Below are 27,446 nucleotides of genomic sequence, written 5' to 3' on the forward strand. Positions count from 1 at the left end.
GTCCGCTTACCGACACATTGTGGGGAAGATTCCCATTTCCCATTGTCACAGCGGACTGTTCCTGAACCATGAAGTTTATAACCAGCTTTACACTTTATCTCAACTGTGTCACCATTATAATAACCATTCTTGGGAATACTTTCTTGGGTATTTATTGGGCGAGGTGGAGGTGGACATTGTGGTCTTCTCTCTAACGAAAATAAACAGGATTTGGACGTAGTTAGTGGTGGTGATCAAGAAATAAAAGAATAACGGTTCCCAGACTTCGAGTTAACCATTCTAATTGATATAAACCAATAAATTATATTTTATGAAGTGGGGACAACAAATCTCTTTGGGGGATTGTGATGCAGTGTCAGAACCCTACAAAGGTAACAGAAATGTGAGTGCATACTCTGTGTGTGCAAAGGCCAGTCAAATCATCTGCAGTGAAAAACAGAAGATTGTACAGGCTTAAGGCTCCCTGGCGCACCATGCGAAGCGTCACTGCACGGGACCGCGATCCTGTTGTAGCCCCTGCTGGCTGACGCGTCACAGTATGTAGTGAGCCAGGATGCGACCAGTCACCGAGGACTGGTAGGGAGAAGGTAAGGGGCCTGTGGGAGGCATGCACGCGGAGATCTGTAGCTACATGGTATGTTTGTGGTGCTGGGTAGCTCACCTATGGCCTTCCAGGAGGCCTGAGTCTCTGCAGATGGTAGTGGGATCAGCAACAAGATAGGCTTTAGGGTTCTCAGGTACAGTGACTACATTCTGCAGGGATCTGCCGTAGGCAGGGTGTAGTCCCTACAGGAACCCCTTCCAGTAATTCACACGCAGGCAAGGAAGAGTTCACCATTTATTGGCAGGCCAGACCTGTACCTTCCTTTTCTTGCAAGAGAGGTACTAAACACCACAGATATGGAACACGTCCCTCGCATTTTGCATGGTTATTCTCCCTTACGAGGCTCCACAAGGGCTTGAGGCCCCTGGGACTTGTCACAACCCCCTTAACCCCATGATGGGGCAAGGCAGAATACTGTCCAACACTCTGGGGAGCAGGCTACATACGGGACCTCCAGACTAAATTTAGGTAGATGCATCTTTTATACCTGGGGAGTTGTTAGTAACCCTTCCCCAAGATGGGGCAGGTTCAGATGACGGAAAGGCATCACATCATACTACATGTGACTCATTTAGTACCCTCCCCAGACATGATGCTCCCTACTGCCATTAGGCCTGCATCTGGATATGGTAACAAATTAACCAGCGGCCTACGGAACACACCTGCTGGCCCATGTGAGAAGGTTTTTTGTCACTTTTTTTTACCCACCATGACTTAACTAATGTGTGGTTGATACCTATCCAAAACTTCAAATTGCAAAGTCAGTATAACCAACCTCACACTGATGAGATCCTAAAGAACAAAACAGCTGTCTGTGGGTAGGTGTACTGGCTATGCATCTTAACCCAGGCTGTGCTGAAAAGCTGCGCCACGACTTACCCGGCTTCTGCAGCTCTCTCCTCTCCCTGCTTCATCAGCTTCCAGAGACCGAGGAGGAGGGAGGTGTGTGAGTGTGTGTGAATGTGTGTGTGCTGAGGAATTTGTTTAAATAGGGCTCTTGTAGCCTGTCCTTTCCCCTATGGATTTTGACACCCAAAGACTACATGTCCCAGATTGTGACTGCCAAGGACGCCTGCTGTGTTAATCCGATGGGCCATTAGTCTCTGCACAAATGTCACTGAAATGTTGCAGCATGTACCCAGCATGTACCTGGATCTTGTTGGTGATAGCCCCAGATTTTCCAAGGCAAGTTTTAGAATACTCATCGGAGCACCTGTATGTTAGCTATTATAATGTGTTAGCTATTGGTGAACTCTCTATCAACCATCTTACAGAAAGTACCAGTGCCGTGTTATCAAAGTTTGCCAAAAAAAATAAAAAAATAATGGGTGCCACGCTTAGACCGAGTTATAAGCGATCCGCGTTGTAGCAGATCGCGCTATAACGGGTTGAGCTGTACTGTATATACAGTATAGCTGCAGTGGGAGCACTGTATGCTAGGTGATAATGGTTGAAAGGCGGGGGTGCAGACCTGTCTAAGACGTGAATGTGCTCCCAAGTGATATTCTTTATTGGCTATATGCTAACGGTGGAGGTTTTTTGTTGCCTTTTTCACCCACCATAACTTAAAATGTATATGGTAAACCTACCCAACCTAGAAATATTGCAAAGCAAGTATAAACCAACCTCACACTGATGATACCCATCAAGGTTGAAACATGTCTGTGAGTGGTTTGACTTGCTTTGCTAGTCCCATGCTGTGCTTAAAAGCTGTGTGAACGGCGATGCATCTGCTTAAATGGGCACCATTTGTATGGATATTCCAGGCAAAAGGTGACACATGGTGTGCTCATTTGCATGTCATTTCCCAGAATCCCTTGATGCAGTGGGAACACTGTATGCTACGTGATAATGTTGAAAGGCAGGGTTGCAGACCTGTCTAAGACATGTGGATGTACTGTACTCACAAGTGATATACTTTATTGGCAATATGCTAACGGTGGAGGTTTTTAGTTGCCTTTTTCACCCACCATTACTTAAAATGTATATGGTGTGTGTGTATATATGTATATATATTTAGCAAATAAAAAGATCACTTGTGAGCACATTCACATGTCTTAGGCAGGTCTGCAACCCTGGCTTTCACCATTATCCCGAGCATACAGTGTTTCATGTTGTCTTTTTCACCCACCATAACTTAAAACGTGACGTGTGTATATATGTGTGTGTGTGTGTGTGTGTGTGTGTGTGTCTGTGTGTGTGTGTGTGTGTGTGTGTGTGTGTGTGTGTGTATATATATATATATATATACACACATATATATATATATATATATATATATATATATACACACACAAAAAGAACGATTCCTGCACTCCTACCAATTAGGCTAAGGTAAAATAATAATCTCATGAAAAAGGATATTTTGCTAAACCCTTTGGCCAAAGCATTTGTAAGGCTTTGGTCCCGTTGCGTCCGGCGGCGCGCGCGGCCGCATTCCTCACCAGCAGGGGTATCCTTTCCTAGCCGGTCCCAGTCCCCCCTTGCTGCACAGCTCACAACGTGCAGTGACGTGTCAGCCGCCAGGGGATGCAAGAAAATTGTGATCCCGAGCGGTGACGCGTCACGTGGTGGGAGCTGTCAGACAGCTTCCTCCACAAGGTAGGGGGTGGTGTGTGTGTATCAGCGTGTGTGAGGAAGGCATTTGTGGGGGAAGGGGGAGGGAGCGGGAGCTGCTTACCTTCCAGCAGCCCGCAGCAGCTCCCTCCTGCAGCCCAGGAGACCGAGCCCGTGGAGGGAGGGGGGGGAGTAGCAGGTCCCTCCGCTCAAACCACACTACGCTCCCTCCCTCCCACTTCCGCCCCCCTCCCGCTCCCTACAAACCGCATATCGCGGTCTGTGCCTGTCGCGTGCAACCTGTCTGCAGTGCGGGCGCGCTGACAGAGGGAGCGGGGCCTTGGCCTAAGCCTGCATGCCACATCAAAGCATACCCGTAATGCAGGTACACACACACACACACACACACACACAAAACACACATATAAAGAAAGCACATGCTCCATGTATAATATCAATTTGACAATGTAATTAACTGGGCAAATCTAAAATTATCTCACTCACAAACGCCAGATGATTTAGAGCATGTATGAGTAAAAGTCAAATTCTGTCACGGCAACAATGGTATTGATGTAATCGTGCAAGGAATCCGCTCCTGGGTTTGGCTGAAACCCATTCCTTACAGAGCTACTGTATGCAGTTTCTAGACAACTCCCCCTTGAATCTGCAATCAGTATCACCTTTGCTTGCAATCACTGCAGCTCTGTGCTCCATCATTGGAGGAATTCCCTCACATCCCTGTCCTTTGATTGGCTCCCTGCCCTTCTTATACTGGGCTCTCCCTTTTCCTCATGGCTAAGCATAAACCAAGTGCTACTTGGATGTAACTGTGTTTGTCACAAGCTACCTGCCTTAGCCATTCCTTGTTCCAGTGGCCTGCTGCATATCCTCGTTGCAGGGGCCTGCTTCCTAGTTCCTGCGGCCTGCTGCATACAGTATCCTCCTTGCAGAGGCCTGCTTCCTGGTTCCTGTGGCCTGCTGCTTATCCTCCTTGCAGAGACCTGCTTCCTGGTTCCTGTGCTGAAGTGCAGGATCTACAATGCTAATCTTCCGGGTTCCTAGGCCGGTCTGCTTACTCCCTGTGACAGGGTAAATAAGCCACCATCTATATGCCTGGCAGACATATGTTTAGTCTGTAGTGCAGCAGTGACTAGGTTAACTGGGAATAAGTTGAATCCCATCTGTCTAATCAAGGTGTGTTAAAAACCCCAGGCTGTAGACACATGCTGCCTAGCTGGACAGGAGTGAAGTACTGAAGTAGATTACTGCTATAGGTCTATCTTTTTGTATGCTGTCTGAAGCAGGGAAATACCCTGAAATTCTGGAGAGAGAACAGCTTGATTTAAGGTCTGTTTTGCAAAGTGCATTTTTATGAACTGTTACGTTTGTCATGCTGAAGATAAGCTATTTTGGTTGCCATGCTGAAAACAAGGAATTTAGTTTTTTTCTGCTTAAGTGAAGCTATTTCTGTTTTTGTGTGCTGTATGTTTTAAGGCTAAATAAATAAGCCTTGTCAAGAGACCCCACGTGTGTAGTTGCATGTACCCTGCAACATATGGTGTTAGAAGTGCTGGGATTTTCAAAAGGCTCCTGCAGTTAAAGGGCCACACACACAAGAATGAGAAAAATGGAAGCATTTTTAAAAGTTTATGTGCCAGCAGGCCCAACTACAAGCAGAGAGAGATGAAAGACTACTGCAGCAGCAAGCAGCACAGGATGAGCAGATGACCAGGCTGCTGACCCAATTCCTGAGGTCTGCCAATCCAGAACCTGCTAACAAACCCCCAGTTCTCCTGAGGAAAATGGCTCCGAACGAGGATCCAGAGGCTTTTATACTGACATGTGAAAGGGTTGCCGAAGCTCATGGCTTGACTGCAGATCTCTGGGCCACTGCTTTGGCCCCGCTCCTCATAGGAGAAGCCCAGGCCTCATATCAGGGCCTCCCTGCAGATCAGGCAATGGACTACCGACAAGTGAAAGCCGCCATACTGGATCGCTTAGGTCTGACCCCAGAGACCTATCGGCAGCAATTCCAGAACATGAAGTACACCGCTAAGATGAGACCCCGGGTTCTCGCTCAGCGGTTATTGGACTTGTGTACGCGCTGGATACAACCTGAGGAGTGCACTAAGGAGGCAATTCTTGAGCAGGTGGTTTTGGAACAATTCCTATAAATAATACCCCTTTCCGCACGCTTGTGGGTAAAACGCCACGCGGCTGAAACCCTAGCTTTGGCGGTCCGACACGTGGAGAACTTCCTTTGGGCTGAGGAACAGGCGAGTGTCCTGAACCTGACGGATCCGACTCCACCGGCACCTGCGGACACCCAAAGAGGGAGCTCGGATCAACGGGGAACCTACTACCCATCCACGCGCAACCACCAAGTCCAACGGAAGGAGCAGTCGTTCAAGCAATGACAGAGTCAAAATGCTGCTCCCCGTCAAGACCCTCATCTCCTTCCTGATGTCGGCTTGTCACAAAATGAGAGGAACTTCCGAGGACGTCGCCCACAAGACCCACCAGATGTCTGGTCTCCAGTATCCGGTCCAGCGGAGCGCTATCCACAGCCCCCTCCTGCGAGGGACCATCTCCATGTTCCGCCTGCGGAGAACAAGGCCACTGCTATGCGGACTGTCCACAGATGGATTGTTCCTTCAGCAGGACCGTCGCCTCCGCCTTCACTGGAGAAAATTACAAGCCCTGGCTACTTCCAGCCCAGGTTGGAAAAAAAACCATCCAGGCCCTTTTAGATTCGGGCTCTGGGAAAACTCTGGTCTTCCAGGAACTGTTACCGCCTAACGTGTGTTCTTTTGACTCCCCATGGAGTGTAGAATGTATACACGGCGAAGTAAAGCGGTATCCGACTGCCAAAATCCGGCTCCAGGTAAAAGGCCAGGAGGCCTACCTCGAAGTAGGAGTCGCTCCTTGGCTCCCTGCCCCCGTTGTGCTCGGCCGGGACTGGCCTTTCTTTTCAGACCTAATGGCTCCAGTCTCTAATGAGGAGCCTTATTCTATGGCTCAGGAGAACCCTGGCAAACTGTTTCGCCTTCTCAGCAGACCATTTACCCAGTAGACACCGGGTTCAAAAGACTCGGAAGCAAAAACGCTCTGACAAACAGGACTGGTTGCAGAAATCTGGGTCTCAAGGTGACCATTCTTATAGCTAGAAGTCACAAGTGATGACTGGAGATGGCCAGAAGGAGGGGGATATTGGCCCTGGAGATTTACCAGACCTATACCTCCCTGATTTTCGCCAGAGGCAAAGGGATGACCCAGTCCTTGCTAGACATTATGACAAGGTGGTAAAAATTGATGAGCAAATTTTGAATGCACAGGGGGTGATAGTATTCCCCCATTTTGAATTATCAAATTATATCCTGTATAGGGTGAATAGGCAGACACAAACAGAGGAGTTCACCAGACAGATATTGGTTCACAAGGCGTTTGTTTAATTTGTGTTCACTCTAGCCCATACTGTCCCTTGGGGTGGTCACCTGGGCAGGGATAAAACATTGGACCGTATTTCATCCCGATTCTATTGGCCAGGGATGCATAGTGGTATTGCTAAGCTATGTGCAGCATGTCCGAAGTACCAGTTAACTAGTCCAAAAGGACAAAAACCAGCCCCTTTGGTTCCTCTACCCTTGGTGTCAGTTCCCTTTGAGAGGATTGGGGTAGACTTGGTAGGACCTCTAGAACCTTCTGCGAAAGGACACAGGTTTATCCTTGTAATAGTTGATTATGCAACAAGATATCCTGAGGCGTTCCCCCTGAGAACAGCAACGGCGAAGCAAGTAGCCAACAAGTTGTTGGAACTGTTCACACGGGTTGGACTTCCCCAGGTTATGTTGACAGACCAAGGTACAAATTTTATGGCTAAACTGATGCAGGATGTCTTAAAGTTACTAGAGGTCAAGTCTGTTCGGACATCGGTCTACCATCCACAGACTGACGGATTGGTGGAAAGATTTAACCGAACTCTAAAAGGGATGCTGAGAAAATTTGTAGATTCAGAGAAGAGAGCCTGGGATGAACTTCTCCCTTTTCTGCTGTTTGCAGTGCGGGAAGTTCCCCAGGCCTCCATGGGATTCTCTCCATTTGAACTGCTCTATGGCTGCCAACCCTGGGGTATCCTAGACCTCCTAAAGGAGTCCTGGGAGGAACAGCGGTCCCCTTCTAAGAATACCCTGCAATATGTACTAGACCTTAGGAAGCGTCTAGATGTGGTCGGCCATTTTGCTAGGGAGAATCTTAGATCAGCCCATTCAAAGTACTCCGCCGTACGGGTGATGTGGATTACGAGATCGCTCGACCAGGGTCCAGGAAGGGTAAACAAATTTACCATGTGAACTTGCTGAAACCCTGGAAGATGCAGCGGTCTCTATTCATCTACCCGGTGGAGGAGGAAATGGACTTGGGTCCTCAGCCTCCATGGGAGAACATCGTGAGTGACAATAAAATCCCAATGGGTAAACAGTTGTCCTCTGAACAAAAAGGGGACTTGTTAGCAATAATTACACAATTCCATGATGTTTTTTCTGATTTACCAGGGCAAACTAACTTAATTTCACATGCGATCGAGACAGCACCTAGGGTAAAAGTACGTTCCCGTCCTTATAGGTTGCCTGAAAGTCGTAGGGCTCGGTAGAGAAGGAGGTACAAGAAATGTTACACTTAGGAGTGATTGAGGAATCATGCAGTGAGTGGTGTAGTCCACTAGTTATGGTCCCTAAACCCGATGGGAAGGTAAGATTTTGTGTGGACCTCAGAAAGGTCAATGCGGTATCCAAGTTTGACGCATATCCGATGCCAAGGGTGGACGAATTAATTGACGCCCTTGGTAACGCGGAATATATATCCACGCTGGACTTGACAAAAGGATACTGGCAAATACCCTTAAAGGAAAAGTCCAAGTGCAAAACAGCCTTTGCCACTCCCATGGATTTATACAAGTTTGTGACAATGCCATTTGGACTGCATGGAGCCCCAGCCACATTTCAGAGACTCGTAGATAAGGTACTGAGACCCCATAGGACTTATGCCGCAGCCTACCTAGATGACATTGTCATTTATAGTAAACACTGGCGGGCCCATCTAAATAGGCTGAAAGCGATCCTCAAATCTCTAAGAGAGGCAGGGCTCACAGCCAACCCTAAGAAATGTGCCTTGGGTAAGGAAGAAACCAAATACTTAGGGTATGCAATGGCAGGTGGAGAAGTAAGGCCACTAGCCGACAAGGTAGTTGCCCTGAAAGAAGTTCCGACCCCCAAACAAAAACGCAGGTACGCTTTCTGCTGGGTTTAGCAGGGTACTACCGGCGGTTCATCCCCAACTATTCGGATGTGGCAGCCTCTTTAACGGACCTCACAAAAAAGTGTGCCCCTACACAAGTGGTATGTCAAGGGAGTGTCAGAGAGCCTTTGAGGACATAAAAAGGTGTCTATCCGAGGGTCCCGTCCTTAGAAGCCCGGACTTCAACAGCCCTTTTGTAGTGCAAACAGATGCATTAGAGATAGGGCTAGGGGCAGTGTTGGAGTTGAACACCCTATCCTTTTCCTGAGTAGGAAATTGTTCCCGAGGGAAGAAAACTACTCAGGGATTGAGAAGGAGTGCCTCGCAGTAAAGTGGGCAATCGAGGCTTTGAGGCATTACCTGGCAGGAGTCCATTTTACTTTGGTGACGGACCATGCTCCACTGAAGTGGTTAAATAGTATGAAGGATTCCAGTGCTAGATTGACTATGTGGTATATGGCCCTCCAACCCTTCTCATTTGAGATTCAGCACAGGCCAGGAAAAGAGAACGCAAATACTGACTTCTTTTCTAGAGAAGGGTTAGATGGTCGGGCTTCAGCCATGCGTAGCCCCAGCCACACACTAACAGGGGAGGAATGTGACAGGGTAAATAAAAGCCACCATCTATATGCCTGGCAGACATATGTTTAGTCTGCAGTGCAGCAGTGACTAGGTTAACTTCAGCTGGGAACCTCAGGACAATTAGTTGGATCCCAGCTGCCTAATCAAGGTGTGTTAAAAACCCCAGGTTGTAGACACATGCTGCCTAGCTGGACAGGAGTGAAGTACTGAAGTAGATTACTGCTCTAGGTCTATCTTTTTGTATGCTGTCTGAAGCAGGGAAATACCCTGAAACTCTGGAGAGAGAGCAGCTTGATTTACTGTAAGGTCTGTTTTGCAAAGTGCATTTTTTATGAACTGTTGCGTTTGTCATGCTGAAGATAAGCTATTTTGGTTGCCATGCTGAAAACAAGGAATTTTGTTTTTTTCTGCTGAAGTGAAGCTATTTTTGTTTTGTGTGCTGTATGTTTTAAGGCTAAATAAATAAGCCTTGTCAAGAGACCCCGCGTGTGTAGTTGCATGTACCCTGCAACACTCCCCTTGCAGAGGCCTTCGTCATGGGTCGCTCCCGTTCTTCACGCAGAGGCCATTCCTATGCTGCAGCTTCTACGCTGAAGCGCTACGTACTTGCCTTCCTGTTGCTGAACCCCAGCCTGGATGCCTGTGAAATATTTTCCTACTCAGGATCTCTTCATGTTGCTGTGCTCCTTGGCTCTATATACTATTCCTGGATATCGTTAACCCCGCCTTCTCCAAACCTGACCCCGGCTTGTCCACGGACCACTCTGTCTTCTCCAATCCTGACCCAGATAAGTTTGACCACGGAATCCGCACTCCGGACCTGACTCCGTGGCCTAAGGTCAGTGTATATGCATCCTGTAAGAGACGTGTTCAGAGGTACGCAATGGAGAACGTTTAAAGTGAAACTAAAATTAGTCTTTATTGCGCCTGTCCCTTTAACACAGCAAAAGAAAACCTACTCAACTTTGGAGAATATCTACACATGCAGTCCAGCCCTCTCTAACTGGGTGGTTAGCTAAGCTAATTACCAGCCCCAAATATATATACATTTATACAGATTCCTGTATATAACAGTACCATAAGAAAGTCCAGGTATACAGGTCTAGTCTCCTTTGTCTTGCAGTCAGCCTGCAGTCTCTTTGCAGCTCAAGACATCTGTCCTTCCTTCATTCAGCCCCGAATTGTGAGACTGAGGAATCCTCTTCCTGTGTCTCAGAACAGGCTTTTTCTGACAGAGTTCTGATTAGGCAGGTGGGATTGGTTGATTGCAGGTGTGCAATTAACCAGAACACTGCTGGATTAGAGGCACATTTCTTAACAGGGGTAAGTTCCTGTTACACATCCCCACCTCAGCCCCGCAGTCCGTTCTCGGTTTGTGGCGAGCACGACGGTTACAAATCGCCATACTCCTTGTTGCAGTGATGGAGTTTGAGTTTACTCATACATGCTCTAAATCAACTGGCTTTTGTGAGTAAGATGATTTTAGATTTGTCCAGTTAATTAATGTGTTTTTTTAGGTCTCATCATAGGACAAAATTGTTCCTTGAAGAAAGCGGCCTAGATCTCCGGAGGACATTGTGGTTTGTATACACATCACATTATGTATTGTACTATGGTACAATTTTCTGGACTTTTAAAATTATTTTTAAACAAAAATAAAACCATGTACAGGAGATGCAATGTCAGCTTTATTAATGTTTATTAGGGTGAGTAATGCATAGGGATCTCTCAAATAGGTCTCAATCATCCAAACACATGTTATCCCCCGTCTGACATTCACGCACATACAGGTATCTATATCTTATACATTTCCATTACATTTGTTGTCACCCAAACCTTCAACTTTATTCCCTGCTCCTCATGTTCATTTATGCTGAAAATAAAGTACTAAAATTAATATATTCCTATGTACAGTAGAGACTGCGATTATTCTAACACAAACCAGTGGCAATCACCCAAAAGACCCAGGAAACACCCAGGTACATTCTGAATACATGCCTTAAACTTTCCTTAAACTAGCCCCAGCATTTCTGCATTGCTTAATGGCCTATCAGATTAACAGGGGGGTCCCTGGCAGTCTCATTCAAACTGAATTGGACTGCCAGGGACCCCTGCTGTGTTAATCCTATGGGTCATTAGTTAATGCAGAAATGCCTTAAACGTGCCTCAAACTAGCCCAGAACATATTCAGCATATACCCAGCACATACCCAGAATGTAATGTTTAAAGCAAGCGTTAGGATAATCGTGGCCTCGTCTGTATCATACTGTACCTGGCTTATCAGGAGATTGTTCCCCAGTGGAAGTATCAGATTTGTCAGTCGGTGGTTGTTCTGAAATAAATAATGTACACAATTCTGATTTGCTGAGGGAGGAAAGGGTGTCTAACGGCAGCACAATGTTAACTCCTTCATTACTAAAGGACGCCCATTGTATTTCCCTGTACATGTTTTAACACAAGTTATGTTAAGTAATAGCCTACTGTATACTGTACATGGAATTGTAATGTAACAGAAAGCATAGGAACAAATAACGGAGCGCAAATATCCTCAGGTGAAATCATAAAATATAAAGAGGGGAATATAGAGCAATAATGTATGAGACAAATTTGGATATAAATAAGAAATGGGAAAATCCCACTCACATTTTATAAAATTATTAATCAGGTAATTCTCCTTGTGATATTCTGTGGCCCACGGTCGCAGTGAGGATGGTGTAAATTGAAAGCTAATTTAGAGAGAGGATCTTTGCATCCTGGCCACAGATGCCAGTCATCTTGAGTGGGGAGCCATTTACTAAGGCAAACTAGGGAAGGTGGACAAAGAGGAATAAAAACTCCCAAAAGACCTTCTAGAACGAAGGGCAATTTTCAAGGCGATACTTTATTTCAAGGATCTATTGTATGCGGTGGACCTCAGAAATCAGTTTGACGACGCCACAGCTGTGGCCTACTGTATTTCAATCATCAAGGATGCACCAAGACTCTTCTAGCAGGAAGAGAAGTAGCCAGAATTCGGAACAACGCAGCATATAATTTTCAAACGTTATCCTTATTCCTATTCCGGGTTATCAAAATACTAAAACAGATTTAACTGTTTATTTTTACTCTTAATATTTAAAATCATTGTGGGTAGATTTAGGTGCAGACAAACTTTAAAAAAAAAACTTTCAAAAATCCATTTGCGAATCTTATTCAATATCACTATTGCTGTGCAATTTTATGGTAATATTATTGTTATTTTATGGACTTCAGGGTCTTTTTAGTCAATCTCTTATATTTTGATATATAAAATTCATTGTTTGTCTAAATAAAGATGTTTCACATTTTAGTCTGAGCATGCATTATGTTCTGAATATATCAGTGTCTGTTTCTCCGAATATACTATGCGTCCTATCATCCGTTAGATTAGAGTGCTAAATGGGAGGTTCCAATTGAACAAAGGGTATATAAAGCCTTTAGCTGTTGGTAGAGATCAACACTCCTGCTGAAGCGATTTCCGCGAAAAGGACCTAGAGAGTAACAGCAGCCGTTCCCCCTTCCCTCCGGACAATCAAACCCAGAAAAGCGGAAGTGTCACAATGAGACTCAGGGATGTGCGGACGCGACTGGTGCTCACGGAGCTGGTGGTGAGACTGCTGCCCATCCGGCTCTCGGGACACCACAAATACTATTTATGCTTGTTTTATTCTCACCAATGTAAGACTTGAATTTGGAGGTTTTTGATAGTGTAAACAGTTTATATCTTCTGTCTACACTATTGTTGTGTCTTTCTCTTCCCTGAGCACATCGGAACCACTCACGCTGTCACATACTTTGAACTACAAGTGCCACAGATTTGGATATACAGATGAGACCACGACTATTCGAAAGCTTGCCTTAAACTAGCCTGGTTACATTCTGGGTATGTGCTGGGTGTAACCTGGCTAGTTTAAAGCAAGTTTAAGGCATTTACGCATTGACTAATGACCCATAGGAGTAACACAGCAGGGGTCCCTGGCAGTCCCATTCAGTTTGAATGGGACTGCCAGGGACCCCTGCTGTTAATCTTAATCAATGCAGAAATGCTGGGGCTAGTTTAAGGCATGTATCCAGAATGTACCTGGGTCTTTTTGGCGATTGCCACTGGTTTGTGTTAGAATAGTTGCAGTCTCTGCTGTATGCCTATTTATTTCTCCTAAAATGTGAGTAGGACCATTGGAGGGCTTTTTCAATGTGCTTGAAAACCTGCCACAAACTGTACTACTTTATGTAGTTCTTTTTCTCATTTGGTTGCCAAGATTTTCTTGACTATAATTGTTGCTTGAAAGATCCACAGTTTAAATAAAATCACTGGTTGTTATATTGTCATTACAATAGTTTAATAAAAAATAATGTGGGGTCAGGTTCAAGGTCAGAAATCAAACAAACTCCTTTCTTCTCCTGACACCATCCCAGAAAGATTTAATTCGAAGGCACAAACATAATAAAAACTACAATTACAGATAATTAATAATTCATTGTGCTCAACCGAGTGCAAAACAGGAGCAGTGCTGAAATACTCGTGGATAATCGTGGCCTCGTCTGTATCATACTGTACCTGGCTTATCAGGAGATTGTTCCCCAGTGGAAGTGTCAGATTTGTCAGTCGGTGGTTGTTCTGAAATAAATAATGTACACAATTCTGATTTGCTGAGGGAGGAAAGGGTGTCTAACGGCAGCACAATGTTAACTCCTTCATTACTAAAGGACGCCCATTGTATTTCCCTGTACATGTTTTAACACAAGTTATGTTAAGTAATAGCCTACTGTATACTGTACATGGAATTGTAATGTAACAGAAAGCATAGGAACAAATAACGGAGCGCAAATATCCTCAGGTGAAATCATAAAATATAAAGAGGGGAATATAGAGCAATAATGTATGAGACAAATTTGAATATAAATAAGAAATGGGAAAATCCCACTCACATTTTATAAAATTATTAATCAGGTAATTCTCCTTGTGATATTCTGTGGCCCACGGTCGCAGTGAGGATGGTGTAAATTGAAAGCTAATTTAGAGAGAGGATCTTTGCATCCTGGCCACAGATGCCAGTCATCTTGAGTGGGGAGCCATTTACTAAGGCAAACTAGGGAAGGTGGACAAAGAGGAATAAAAACTCCCAAAAGACCTTCTAGAACGAAGGGCAATTATCAAGGCGATACTTTATTTCAAGGATCTATTGTATGCGGTGGACCTCAGAAATCAGTTTGACGACGCCACAGCTGTGGCCTACTGTATTTCAATCATCAAGGATGCACCAAGACTCTTCTAGCAGGAAGAGAAGTAGCCACAATTCGGAACAACGCAGCATATAATTTTCAAACGTTATCAGCAATTCCTATTCCGGGTTATCAAAATACTAAAACAGATTTAACTGTTTATTTTTACTCTTAATGTTTAAAATCATTGTGGGTAGATTTAGGTGCAGACAAACTTAAAAAAAAAAACTTTCAAAAATCCATTTGCGAATCTTATTCAATATCACTATTGCTGTGCAATTTTATGGTAATATTATTGTTATTTTATGGACTTCAGGGTCTTTTTAGTCAATCTCTTATATTTTGATATATAAAATTCATTGTTTGTCTAAATAAAGATGTTTCACATTTTAGTCTGAGCATGCATTATGTTCTGAATATATCAGTGTCTGTTTCCCAGAGTATACTATGCGTCCTATCATCCGTTAGATTAGAGTGCTAAATGGGAGGTTCCAATTGAACAAAGGGTATATAAAGCCTTTAGCTGTGGGTAGAGATCAACACTCCTGCTGAAGCGATTTCCGCGAAAAGGACCTAGAGAGTAACAGCAGCCGTTCCCCCTTCCCTCCGGAGAATCAAACCCAGAAAAGCGGAAGTGTCACAATGAGACTCAGGGATGTGCGGACGCGACTGGTGCTCACGCGACTGGTGCTCACGGAGCTGGTGGTGAGACTGCTGCCCATCCGGCTCTCGGGACACCACAAATACTATTTATGCTTGTTTTATTCTCACCAATGTAAGCCTTGAATTTGGAGGTTTTTGATAGTGTAAACAGTTTATATCTTCTGTCTACACTATTGTTGTGTCTTTCTCTTCCCTGAGCACATCGGAACCACTCACGCTGTCACATACTTTGAACTACAAGTGCCACAGATTTGGATATACAGACGAGACCACGACTATTCGAAAGCTTGCCTTAAACTAGCCTGGTTACATTCTGGGTATGTGCTGAGTGTAACCTGGCTAGTTTAAAGCAAGTTTAAGGCATTTACGCATTGACTAATGACCCATAGGAGTAACACAGCAGGGGTCCCTGGCAGTCCCATTCAGTTTGAATGGGACTGGCAGGGACCCCTGCTGTTAATCTGATGGGCCATTAATCAATGCAGAAATGCTGGGGCTAGTTTAAGGCATGTATCCAGAATGAGCCTGGGTGTACCTGGGTCTTTTTGGCGATTGCGACTGGTTTGTGTTAGAATAGTTGCAGTCTCTGCTGTATGCCTATTTATTTCTCCTAAAATGTGAGTAGGACCATTGGAGGGCTTTTTCAATGTACTTGAAAACCTGCCACAAACTGTACTACTTTATGTAGTTCTTTTTCTCATTTGGTTGCCAAGATTTTCTTGACTATAATTGTTGCTTGAAAGATCCACAGTTTAAATAAAATCACTGGTTGTTACATTGTCATTACAATAGTTTAATAAAAAAAAATGTGGGGTCAGGTTCAAGGTCAGAAATCAAACAAACTCCTTTCTTCTCCTGACACCATCCCAGAAAGATTTAATTCGAAGGCACAAACATAATAAAAATTACAATTACAGATAATTAATAATTCATTGTGCTCAACCGAGTGCAAAACAGGAGCAGTGCTGAAATACTCGTGGATAATCGTGGCCTCGTCTGTATCATACTGTACCTGGCTTATCAGGAGATTGTTCCCCAGTGGAAGTATCAGATTTGTCAGTCGGTGGTTGTTCTGAAATAAATAATGTACACGATTCTGATTTGCTGAGGGAGGAAAGGGTGTCTAACGGCAGCACAATGTTAACTCCTTCATTACTAAAGGACGCCCATTGTATTTCCCTGTACATGTTTTAACACAAGTTATGTTAAGTAATAGCCTACTGTATACTGTACATGGAATTGTAATGTAACAGAAAGCATAGGAACAAATAACGGAGCGCAAATATCCTCAGGTGAAATCATAAAATATAAAGAGGGGAATATAGAGCAATAATGTATGAGACAAATTTGAATATAAATAAGAAATGGGAAAATCCCACTCACATTTTATAAAATTATTAATCAGGTAATTCTCCTTGTGATATTCTGTGGCCCACGGTCGCAGTGAGGATGGTGTAAATTGAAAGCTAATTTAGAGAGAGGATCTTTGCATCCTGGCCACAGATGCCAGTCATCTTGAGTGGGGAGCCATTTACTAAGGCAAACTAGGGAAGGTGGACAAAGAGGAATAGAAACTCCCAAAAGACCTTCTAGAACGAAGGGCAATTTTCAAGGCGATACTTTATTTCAAGGATCTATTGTATGCGGTGGACCTCAGAAATCAGTTTGACGACGCCACAGCTGTGGCCTACTGTATTTCAATCATCAAGGATGCACCAAGACTCTTCTAGCAGGAAGAGAAGTAGACACAATTCGGAACAACGCAGCATATAATTTTCAAACGTTATCCTTATTCCTATTCCGGGTTATCAAAATACTAAAACAGATTTAACTGATTATTTTTACTCTTAATGTTTAAAATCATTGTGGGTAGATTTAGGTGCAGACAAACTTAAAAAAAAAAAACTTTCAAAAATCCATTTGCGAATCTTATTCAATATCACTATTGCTGTGCAATTTTATGGTAATATTATTGTTATTTTATGGACTTCAGGGTCTTTTTAGTCAATCTCTTATATTTTGATATATAAAATTCATTGTTTGTCTAAATAAAGATGTTTCACATTTTAGTCTGAGCATGCATTATGTTCTGAATATATCAGTGTCTGTTTCCCAGAGTATACTATGCGTCCTATCATCCGTTAGATTAGAGTGCTAAATGGGAGGTTCCAATTGAACAAAGGGTATATAAAGCCTTTAGCTGTGGGTAGAGATCAACACTCCTGCTGAAGCGATTTCCGCGAAAAGGACCTAGAGCGTAACAGCAGCCGTTCCCCCTTCCCTCCGGACAATCAAACCCAGAAAAGTGGAAGTGTCACAATGAGACTCAGGGATGTGCGGAAGCGACTGGTGCTCACACGACTGGTGCTCACGGAGCTGGTGGTGAGACTGCTGCCCATCCGGCTCTCGGGACACCACAAATACTATTTATGCTTGTTTTATTCTCACCAATGTAAGCCTTGAATTTGGAGGTTTTTGATAGTGTAAACCGTTTATATCTTCTGTCAACACTATTGTTGTGTCTTTCAGAACCACTCTCGCTGTCACATACTTTGAACTACAAGTGCCACAGATTTGGATATACAGACGAGACCACGACTATTCGAAAGCTTGCCTTAAACTAGCCTGGTTACATTCTGGGTATGTGCTGGGTGTACCCTGGCTAGTTTAAAGCAAGTTTAAGGCATTTCTGCATTGACTGATGACCCATAGGATTAACACAGCAGGGGTACCTGGCAGTCCCATTCAGTTTGAATGGGACTGCCAGGGACCCCTGCTGTTAATCTGATGGGCCATTAATCAATGCAGAAATGCTGGGGCTAGTTTAAGGCATGTATCCAGAATATACCTGGGTGTACCTGGGTCTTTTTGGCGATTGCCACTGGTTTGTGTTAGAATAGTTGCAGTCTCTGCTGTATGCCTATTTACTTCTCCTAAAATGTGAGTAGGACCATTGGAGGTCTTTTTCAATGTGCTTGAAAACCCGCCACAAACTGTACTACTCTATGTAGTTCTTTTTCTCATTTGGTTTCCAAGATTTTCTTGACTATAATTGTTGCTTGAAAGATCCACAGTTTAAATAAAATCACTGGTTGTTACATTGTCATTACAATAGTTTAATAAAAAATAATGTGGGGTCAGGTTCAAGGTCAGAAATCAAACAAACTCCTTTCTTCTCCTGACACCATCCCAGAAAGATTTAATTCGAAGGCACAAACATAATAAAAATTACAATTACAGATAATTAATAATTCATTGTGCTCAACCGAGTGCAAAACAGGAGCAGTGCTGAAATACAACATAATCATACCTGGTTTACCCGGAGAGTCTTTATCTTGTTCGTCAGTGGTAGGATCAGGTTGGTCGGGTTTTTCTTCTGAAATAAAAAACAAATTGGATTCTGAAAGGGTTTTTTTAGGGGTGGGAAAATGCAAATGACGTCAGTGTTAGGGGAACGTCATTATAATGCGTTGCAAATATTTTGGACACGCTCGTCCTTTTACATTAGCATTTTAGTGACAATCTTATCAGTGGGATGTCCTTCTTCATCAGGTGTTGGATCTGATCCAGCCGCTGAAATACACAGTAACACACAAAACTAAATAAGTACATTTATTATACCGTTCTATAAAATATATTTTTTTTTATCAGAGATGTTGCTTTTTTATTCTATCTACTAATCCATATTTATATGTCCCATGTTGTAGAACTGAAGAGGAATCTGTATATATGGATAAGGATTGGTCACTGTGAATAACTGTATTTTTTCTGACGGGTGGTGTAAACAGAAGTTTGATGTTAATCGTAAACTGGAGGGTGATAAGTGCACTGCCCCCAGTCAGGACCCATAGATTTGCCAAGTAAAAAAAAAAACATAGAAATCTCCTTGAGCAATATGGATTGCTGCTTTAAATGAACTGGTTGAACAAACAAGACCTCTTGGGACAAGCTAACAACCTCCCAACATCCCCATTATTCCTCCAAATCCTATCATTAATGATAGGATCCATTGTTAAGAGAAGGATGTACATTTGCGTTACATACAATACAGTATATAAGGTGTCTCCGCAACACCTGTGTAGGCACAGATCAAGTACCTCTGATTTCTGCTCACACATTCATTTAACAACCAGCTTATTCATAGTGTGCACTAATAACCTTACTGCATTTCTCCTACCAGCTGTTTGGTTTGTATTCATGTTTTTTCAGTTACCACTTCCCTCTTTGTTTATAGAGTCAATTACATCACACCAATCCTGTGGTGTAGCAGCTAGAAAATTGCTACCAGTGTATGAAAGGTGATGGGTTCGATTCCTGCATGGTATGGTAACATTATTAGTGGGTGTGTCTGTGTGTCTGTGTGTCTCTGTGTCTGTCAGTTAGCAATAAAGCATTGAATGTTATAATAATTAAAAAAAAATGTAAAAAAAACCCTTGGAGATGTTCTTAAATCGTGAGCCACTCCCTCACCTCCACCCTCTTGCCCCCACTCTCACTCAATCCCCCCTCCACAAAATACATACCAAAAACAACTCCCAAATACAAAAAACGTCCTCACCCCTCCCCAAATATAAAAACCTTCCACCAAATACTTACATATAACAAAAAAAATACACCGGCCCTCAACAATACATATAAAAATATACACCCATCCTCCACAATACATATAAAAAAGAAAATACACCCCCCTACAATAAATATTTAAAAAAATACATTCGCCCCCTAGAACACATATACTGTATAAAAAAATACACCTTCCCCCCACCAATACATTTTAAAAATACACCGACCCCCCCCCCCCCCCAATACATATAAAAAATACAATCACAGTACATATGACAAAACAACAAATTTACCTTGGGGATGGTCTCGAGCCTCTGGCTTGTTCTGGTGGCTGTGGGGGACCAGGCGGCCGAACAAATCAGTTACCTCCGGGCCCCGACACTTCCCCAGCTGCAGGCCTCTCTCACTCTGTCCCACACCGAGCTTCTAACTTAAGCGTGCGCTGGGCCTCCCTCTCATTACGGTTCATGCTGGAAGCTGAGGCCCGGCGTGCAACAGCATCAGCAGCTTTGCCTGAGACAGAGTGAGGGAGAGACCTGTCTCTGGGGTAGAGCGGGGCCTAGGGCAAATTATTTGTCCGGCCGCCGGGCCCCCCGCAGCTACCAGGCCCTGGACACTTGTGAACATTGAATAGGAGTAAATGTGTGCTAAAGCTTAGCACCCTTTTGTGGATATGGGCATGGTCTGGATGGCAATATTATTAAAGCTTTTAACAACACTTATTGCAACCCTATGGAAAATGTTTATGGTTCTGGTTCTCAAACGTCAACTTTACGGTACATAGAGACACTATGCAAGGCTGCCCTCTTTCATCTCTCCTATTTCATATAGAAACAATTGGCAATTGACTTAAAATCAATTTGTCACTGTATTAGCTCAGTAATAGCTAAATGTCTCATGTTATTTGTGGAAAACCACAAAGTATTATCATTCTTGAAGTAACAAACATTTGGTATATGTGCAGGTTATATCGTGATGCTGAATAAAAATAGTGAAGAGGTGTTATGGATACAGGATGAACTATAGCTACACTTTAATATGCATAAGGCCCAATCAAACATTCAGGCACAATAAAAATAATCTTCAAAAATGTATATTTCCTACCATAAACATATTGTCATGATAATGTCATGAGATATTAGGTATTTTAATCCCTCTGGTGCTTAAGGGGTTAATGAGATACAGTTTGAGTTTAAAATACAAAAATGGTGGTCTTTCTTGTCAGGAATCTATGGGGCTTCAAAAGTGTTTTATTGAAGGTGGGTGTGAAAAGTACAAAGAGTGGGTTTATTGTATGTTAACACCTTTTTTTTGAGAAATTCAGAATATCGTCGAGATAAACGATGAGAAAGACATTGAGAAGATCCCTGAATATTTCATTTACAAAATCCTGGAAGACAGCAGGGGCGTTACATAAGCCGAACGGCATAACTAGGTACTCATAGTGCCCGTCTCTGGTATTAAAGGCCGTCTTCCATTCGTCGCCTTGTCGAATTCTTACCAGGTTATATGCGCCTCGCAGATCCAATTTGGAAAAGATCGTTGCTCCTTGGAGACGATCGAACAATTCGGATATAAAGGGTAAGGGATATCGTTTTTTAATGGTAATTTTGTTTAACCCACGGTAATCAATGCATGGACAAGGGTACCGTCCTTCTTCTTGACAAAGAAGAATCCTGTACCAGCGGGGGAAGAAGATTTCCTGATAAACCCTTTCTTGAGATTCTCTCGAATGTAATCCGACATAGCTTTAGTCTCCGGAAGGGAGAGGGGGTATGATCGCTGTGACAGGGTGAATGAACGTCACCAGCCATATACCTGGCAAACCTATGTTTAGGCTTGCATTGCAGGCAGTGACGAGGTTAAGTTTCAGTTAAGAAGGGCTGCTTAATTAGTCTGACCCCAGCTGCATAATCAAGATGTTTTAAAACCCCCAGGCTGTACACACATGCAAGCTAGCTGGTCAGAAGACAGGACTGAAATACTGAAGACCTTACTGCTATAAGGTCTGTTTTTCAAAGTACGTGTGATGAACTGCCTGTGTCCTGCATGCTGAAGAGAAGCTATTTTGTTTTTGTCAGCAGAAGAGAAGCTATTTTGTTTTTATATGCTGAAGAGAAGCTATTTTGTTTTTGTGTGCTGTATGTTTTTAAGGCTCAATAAATAAGCCTTATCAAGAGAACCCGCGTGTATGGTTGCATGTACCCTGCAACAATTATCATCACCTATACCCCACCATCCTCACCTCTCTTCCCCCCACGATCATAACCTCTCTCCCCCCCATCACCATCACCTATCTCCCCCCACCATCACCACTCTCTCCCCCCATATATGAATATGTTATTGTTAACATTCATTTGCAGAATGTATATGGTGCATAGATTGTATGCATCATGTATACAATGTAAATGCAATGTTTTTATTGTCATTTGAGGTTTTTGATTGTCATTTGAGGATTTTGATTGGAAGATCAGATTGGATTATTAAAGGAAATTGATTTTATTGTAGTGTGTCTGTATGGAGAAGTGGTATTTGTAGTACAGGATGTTTTTGATAACCCTTCAACATGTATTTGTATATTGGTTCATCATGTGTGTGTGTGTGTGTGTGTGTGTATATATATATATATAAAAATATATACTGTGTATATATATATATATATATATATATATATATATATATATATATATATATATATATATATATCTGTGTATATATATATATATATATATATATATATATATATATATATATATATATATATATATATATATATAGTTGCATGATGAAGCCACTGTACAAATGAATGGGTGAAGGGTGGGTATCGGGCCAGTGTGGCTTAACCCCTTAATAACCTTTGCGGTTATTATCCGATAAGGTGTTTAAGGGGTTAATTGATATCTGAATGTAATTGCAATGTATTGGCTTTCTATTGGCTATGAATTTTGTGGGCAACGAAAAACAAGGATGTTGCTGGCGACGGGGGCTTCTTATTGATGAGGTCAGTAGTACTTTATTTATTTGAATATGCTAGTTAATGTGTTTAATAATGGGCAAATAAGCTATTATCCCTATCTGGATAATAGTTATTTGGCACATTATTGTACTGTAGGTGTTGGGGGGGGAGGGGTGTGTATATATTGAATGTATAGGCCAGGTTTATTTTTTTTACATTCAGGGTTTGTACCGTGGTTCTGCGTGAGATCTCTGGAGACCACCTACGGTCTCCTCGGGTATCTCACGGGTATCAAGCTGGTGGTTCCACGGGTGACACCTGCGGGGATGAAGCGGTGGGCCCACATCTGTGGGGGCACCGCGGACCCATAGTCTGCGTGGATGTAGTGGTGGTCCCACATCCGTGGGGGCACCGCGGACCCATAGGTGCGGGGATGAAGTGGTGGTCCCATACTGAGCACTCGTGAGTTCCCCAGACCCCCGTGGGAACCACCCTAGGCCCCGCAGACACCTGTGGGTCTGACCCGGGGCTCCCAGACATCTGCGGGCCTACCGTGGGGACCCAATTGTGGCCCACGGTGCCCCAAGGAGACCACCTGGGGGCCATGGTACTTGGCGGGACCCACCAACCGGCCTCCAGAACCTGTGTGAAACAAGTTGCTGGTACCCTGTAGGTCTGTCAGGTGCCCCGCCAGCCCGCCGGGGACTCGCATGGGGCTGGGGTATGAACCCTGTATGTAAAAGGATAAATCATGTATTTATGGGGGGGCACAGGGGGTGGGTAATGTATTTAATAAATAGAATGATGTTTATTGTGGGGCAGTGTATTGTTTTTTTTGTGAGTACTGGGGGCGGGGGGAGGGTGTATTGGCCCCAAGGATATGTGGGTAGGCCTCCCTTGTGGGTAGTGGGTGAGGGTGGTTAGGCCTCACGGGGTGGGGGGTTAGTGTGGGAGGGTATGTAGGCGTCCCGAGTGGTGGGTGAGGGTGGGTTAACCCCTTAATGACTGTAGAGGTTAATAACCGCTATGGTGATTAAGAGGTTAGGGGACATTACATTGGATGTTTTCATTCTTGTGTCTGTTTTGCAGCAGCAGAGGGGGCATGGGCAGGATGAAGAGGAGGATGGCCTTCATCGTGGTAGCCGGAAATGGGTGAGTGCTATATGTATTTAATGTATTTATTGTTGTTTATGTATTTTAAATACACAGGGGGTTTATGTTGTTTATTGCAATGTTTATTGGGGGCAAATGGCTCCAATAAACATGCTATTATGCGTTAACCCCTTCATTGCCTTAGCGGCTATCCGCTATGGTAATGAAGCAGCATTTATTGTATTGTATTGTATGTCTTTATTTATATAGCGCCATTAATGTACATAGCGCTTCACAGTAGTAATACATGTGGTAATCAAATAAATAACAGATAATATAAATAATTGATCATGGGAATAAGTGCTTTAGACATAAACGTAACATTAAGGAAGAGGAGTCCCTGCCCCGAGGAGCTTACAGTCTAATTGGTAGGTAGGGAGAACGTACAGAGACAGTAGGAGGGAGTTCTGGTAAGTGCGTCTGCAGGGGGCCAAGCTTTATGTATCATGTATTCAGAATATTCACAGTGCTATTCATATGCTTCTTTAAGCAAGTGTGTCTTAAGGTGGGTCTTAAAGGTGGATAGAGTGGGTGCTAGTCGGGTACTGAGGGGAATGGCATTCCAATAGGTGTGGGGCAGTCAGTGAAAAAGGTTTAAGGCGGGAGAGGGCTTCAGATACAAAGGGGGTAGAAAGAAGACATCCTTGAGCAGAACGCAAGAGTCGGCATGGTGCATAGCGAGAAATTAGGGCTGAGATGTAAGGAGGGGCAGAAGAGTGTAAAGCTTTAAAAGTGCGGAGAAGAATGGAGTGTGAGATGCGGGATTTGATCGGAAGCCAGGAGAGGGATTTCATGAAGGGAGATGCTGAGACAGATCTAGGAAAGAGTAGATTGATTCTGGCAGCAGCATTTAGGATAGATTGTAGGGGAGACAGGAGAGAGGCAGGAAGGCCGGACAGCAGGAGGTTACAGTAATCAAGACGGGAGAGAATGAGGGCCTGAGTCAGAGTTTAAGCAGTCGAGCAACAGAGGAAAGGGCGTATCTTTGTTATATTGCGGAGGAAAAAGCGTCAAGTTTTAGAAATGTTTTGAATGTGAGGGGCGAATGTGAGAGAGGAGTAGAGTGTGACCCCTAGGCAGCGTGCTTGGGCTACTGGGTGAATGATCGTAGTTCCAACATAATGTGGAAGGAGGTAGTAGGGCCAGGTTTGGGAGGAAGTATGAGGAGCTCTGTTTTAGCCATGTTGAGTTTAAGGCGGCGGAGGGCCATCCAGGATGATATAGCAGAGAGACATTTAGAAACTTTGGTTTGTACAGCAGGTGTAAGGTCGGGTGTTGAAAAGTATTTTTGTGTGTCGTCAGCGTAGAGGTGATATTTAAACCCAAAAGATGTTATTAGGTCACCTAGAGAGTGTGTACAGAGAAAAGAGAAGAGCTCCCAGGACAGAGCCCTGGGGTACCCCCACAGAGAGATCAATAGAGGAGGAGGAGGTGTTAGCAGAAGAGACACTGAAAGTACGATGGGAGAGGTAGGATGAGATCCAGGATAGAGCTTTGTTCCGAATACCAAGAGTATGGAGAATGTGAAGGAGGAGAGGGTGGTCCACGGTGTCAAATGCTGCAGAGAGGTCGAGTAATATGAGCAGAGTGTAATGACCTCTGTCTTTGGCAGCATGGATGTCGTCAGTTATTTTAGTGAGTGCTGTTTCCGTGGAGTGAGCAGTGCGGAAGCCAGATTGTAGAGGGTCTAGGAGAGAATAGGTGTTGAGAAAATGGAGCAAGCGATAGAAAAGAAGACGTTCAAGGAGTTTAGAGACAAAAGGCAGGAGGGAGACAGGTCGATAGTTAGAAAGACAGGTAGGGTCAAGCTTGCTGTTTTTGAGTAATGGTATGACTGTTGCATGTTTGAAGGAGGATGGAAAGGTTCCAGAGCAGAGGGAGGAGTTAAAAATGTGTGTGAGCGTAGGGATTATAGTAGGAGCAAGAGGTTTTAGGAGATGGTAGTCAATTGGGTCAAGAGGTAGAGGGAGAAGAGGCGATCAACAGCGACACATCCTCCTCTGAGACAGTGGAAAAAGAGTCAAGGAAGGCAGGAGGAGAGTTAGGAAGAGGTGTAGGATGGGAGGAAGAAACAGAGGGGATGTTCTGCCGTATGGATTCCACCTTTTCCTTAAAATAGTCAGCAAAGTCCTGAGCGGAGATGGAAGAAGGAGAGGCAGCTGAGGGTGGTTTGAGTAGAGTATCAAAGACAGAGAACAGTCGGCGTGGGTTAGACTTGTGCATGTTGATTAGTGCAGAAAAGTAGGCTTGTTTAGCTTGCGAGAGGGCAGAGTTGAAACAGGATAGCATAAATTTGTAGTGAAGGAAGTCTGCAAGAGTGTGAGACTTCCTCCAGAGGCGTTCAGAGGAACGAGTGGAGGAACGCCGCATGCGTGTGTGGGAATTTAGCCAGGGTCTAGGGTTAGAAGGGCGAGTGCGGCAGAGAGAAAGCGGGGCATGTAGATCAAAAGACAAGGACAAGACAGAGTTGTAGTTCCTGACCAGGTTGTCGGGGTCTGTAGCAGAGCTGATAGAGGAGAGGGTGAAGCGTAAAGTGGACTCAAAGTCAGGTAAGTGAATAGAGCGCAGGTTTCTGCAGAACCGGGGGGTAGATGGAGGTGGAGAAGGGGAGAAGCGAGATAGAGAGAATGAGATGAGATGATGGTCAGAGAGAGGAAAAGGGGAAATGGAGAAATCGGAGAGAGAGAAGTTCTTAGTGAAAACCAGGTGTAAGTAATGGCTATCCTTGTGGGTGCTGGCTGCAGTCCACTGTTGAAGGCCAAAAGAAGAGGTTAGAGAAAGAAAGCGGGAAGCCCAAGGGAGAGAGGGGTCATCAATGTGGCAATTGAAGTCCCCAATGAGAAGAACAGGGGAGTCTGAGGAGAGGAAGAAAGAGAGCCAGGATTCAAAGTGAGAGAGAAAGGCAGAAGGGGGATGAGTAGAGGTAGGTGGGCGATAGATGACCGCCACATGGACAGGGAGAGGAGAGAAAATCTGGACAGTGTGAGCCTCAAAGGAGGGAAAAGCAAGAGAGGGAGGAATAGGAAGGGTTCGGTAACGACGATTATTTTTAATAATATTGAGCGGAAGCAGGGGGGCTCCTGAGCTGAACCGCATTGATTTGTGGCTCAGAGACCCCCTGCTTCCCGAGTTACAGGCCCCGGTTTTGGGGCATCGGTTACAGTGTCGCCAACATATTTATAGCGGACACGGCGCGAATGGAACGCTATAAAGATGGCGGCGACACTGCCACCCGATGACACATACCAGGGCCTGTAACTCGGGAAGCAGGGGATCCCTGGTCCACAAAGCAACGCGGTTCAACTCAGGGGACCCCCTGCTCATTGTACACTATTATTAAAAATACATTCATGCTGCTTCGTTACCGTAGCACATAGCCGCAAAGGTAACGAATGAGTGTTTATTTATATATGTGTTTTACTTATAGGGTAGATGTGCAGAGGGTCTCTGGAGCAGAACTGCTTTGGTTTTAGGTCCGGGGACCCCCTGCTTCCCGAGATACAGGCCCCTTTAGGGGGTGCCGGTATCTCTCTGCATGGTTTACATGCCGCGGTCACGTGATTGGGACCTTTAAATGCAGAGGGATACCGGCACCTCATAAAGGGGCCTGTATCTCGGGAAGCAGGGGGTCCCCGGACCTGAAACCAATGCGCTTCAGCTCAGGGGACCCACTGCACATGTTCAATATTAATAAAAGTTGCTTTGATATGTTTTTATTTTGCCGATGTTTGCGCAGAGAGAGCGGCGGGTCTCTCTCTGTTACAAACACATATCGGCAGAAACAGCCTAACGGCAGGTTATCGGGACCCAGGTTTATTTATCGCCGGCTCATCGGCG

General features: G+C 44.2%; 1 protein-coding gene across 1 annotated transcript in view; it reads right to left on the bottom strand.

The window, feature by feature from the left end:
- The window catches only part of LOC142476739 (coagulation factor XIII B chain-like), a 38,021-nt gene extending 16,774 nt beyond the window's left edge, over nucleotides 1-21,247 (bottom strand). The window contains exons 1-6 of the mRNA XM_075581900.1: nucleotides 21,151-21,247; nucleotides 18,249-18,338; nucleotides 15,951-16,010; nucleotides 13,611-13,670; nucleotides 11,307-11,366; nucleotides 11-190 (exon numbers count right to left, since the gene is read on the bottom strand). Of these exons, the coding sequence (XP_075438015.1) occupies nucleotides 11-190; nucleotides 11,307-11,366; nucleotides 13,611-13,670; nucleotides 15,951-16,010; nucleotides 18,249-18,338; nucleotides 21,151-21,247 (547 nt within the window). The remainder of the gene's footprint in view (nucleotides 1-10; nucleotides 191-11,306; nucleotides 11,367-13,610; nucleotides 13,671-15,950; nucleotides 16,011-18,248; nucleotides 18,339-21,150) is intronic.
- Between the last annotated feature and the right edge of the window lie 6,199 nt (nucleotides 21,248-27,446).

Source organism: Ascaphus truei, unplaced genomic scaffold (assembly GCF_040206685.1).
Source record: "Ascaphus truei isolate aAscTru1 unplaced genomic scaffold, aAscTru1.hap1 HAP1_SCAFFOLD_1676, whole genome shotgun sequence".
NCBI classification, from domain to species: domain Eukaryota; kingdom Metazoa; phylum Chordata; class Amphibia; order Anura; family Ascaphidae; genus Ascaphus; species Ascaphus truei.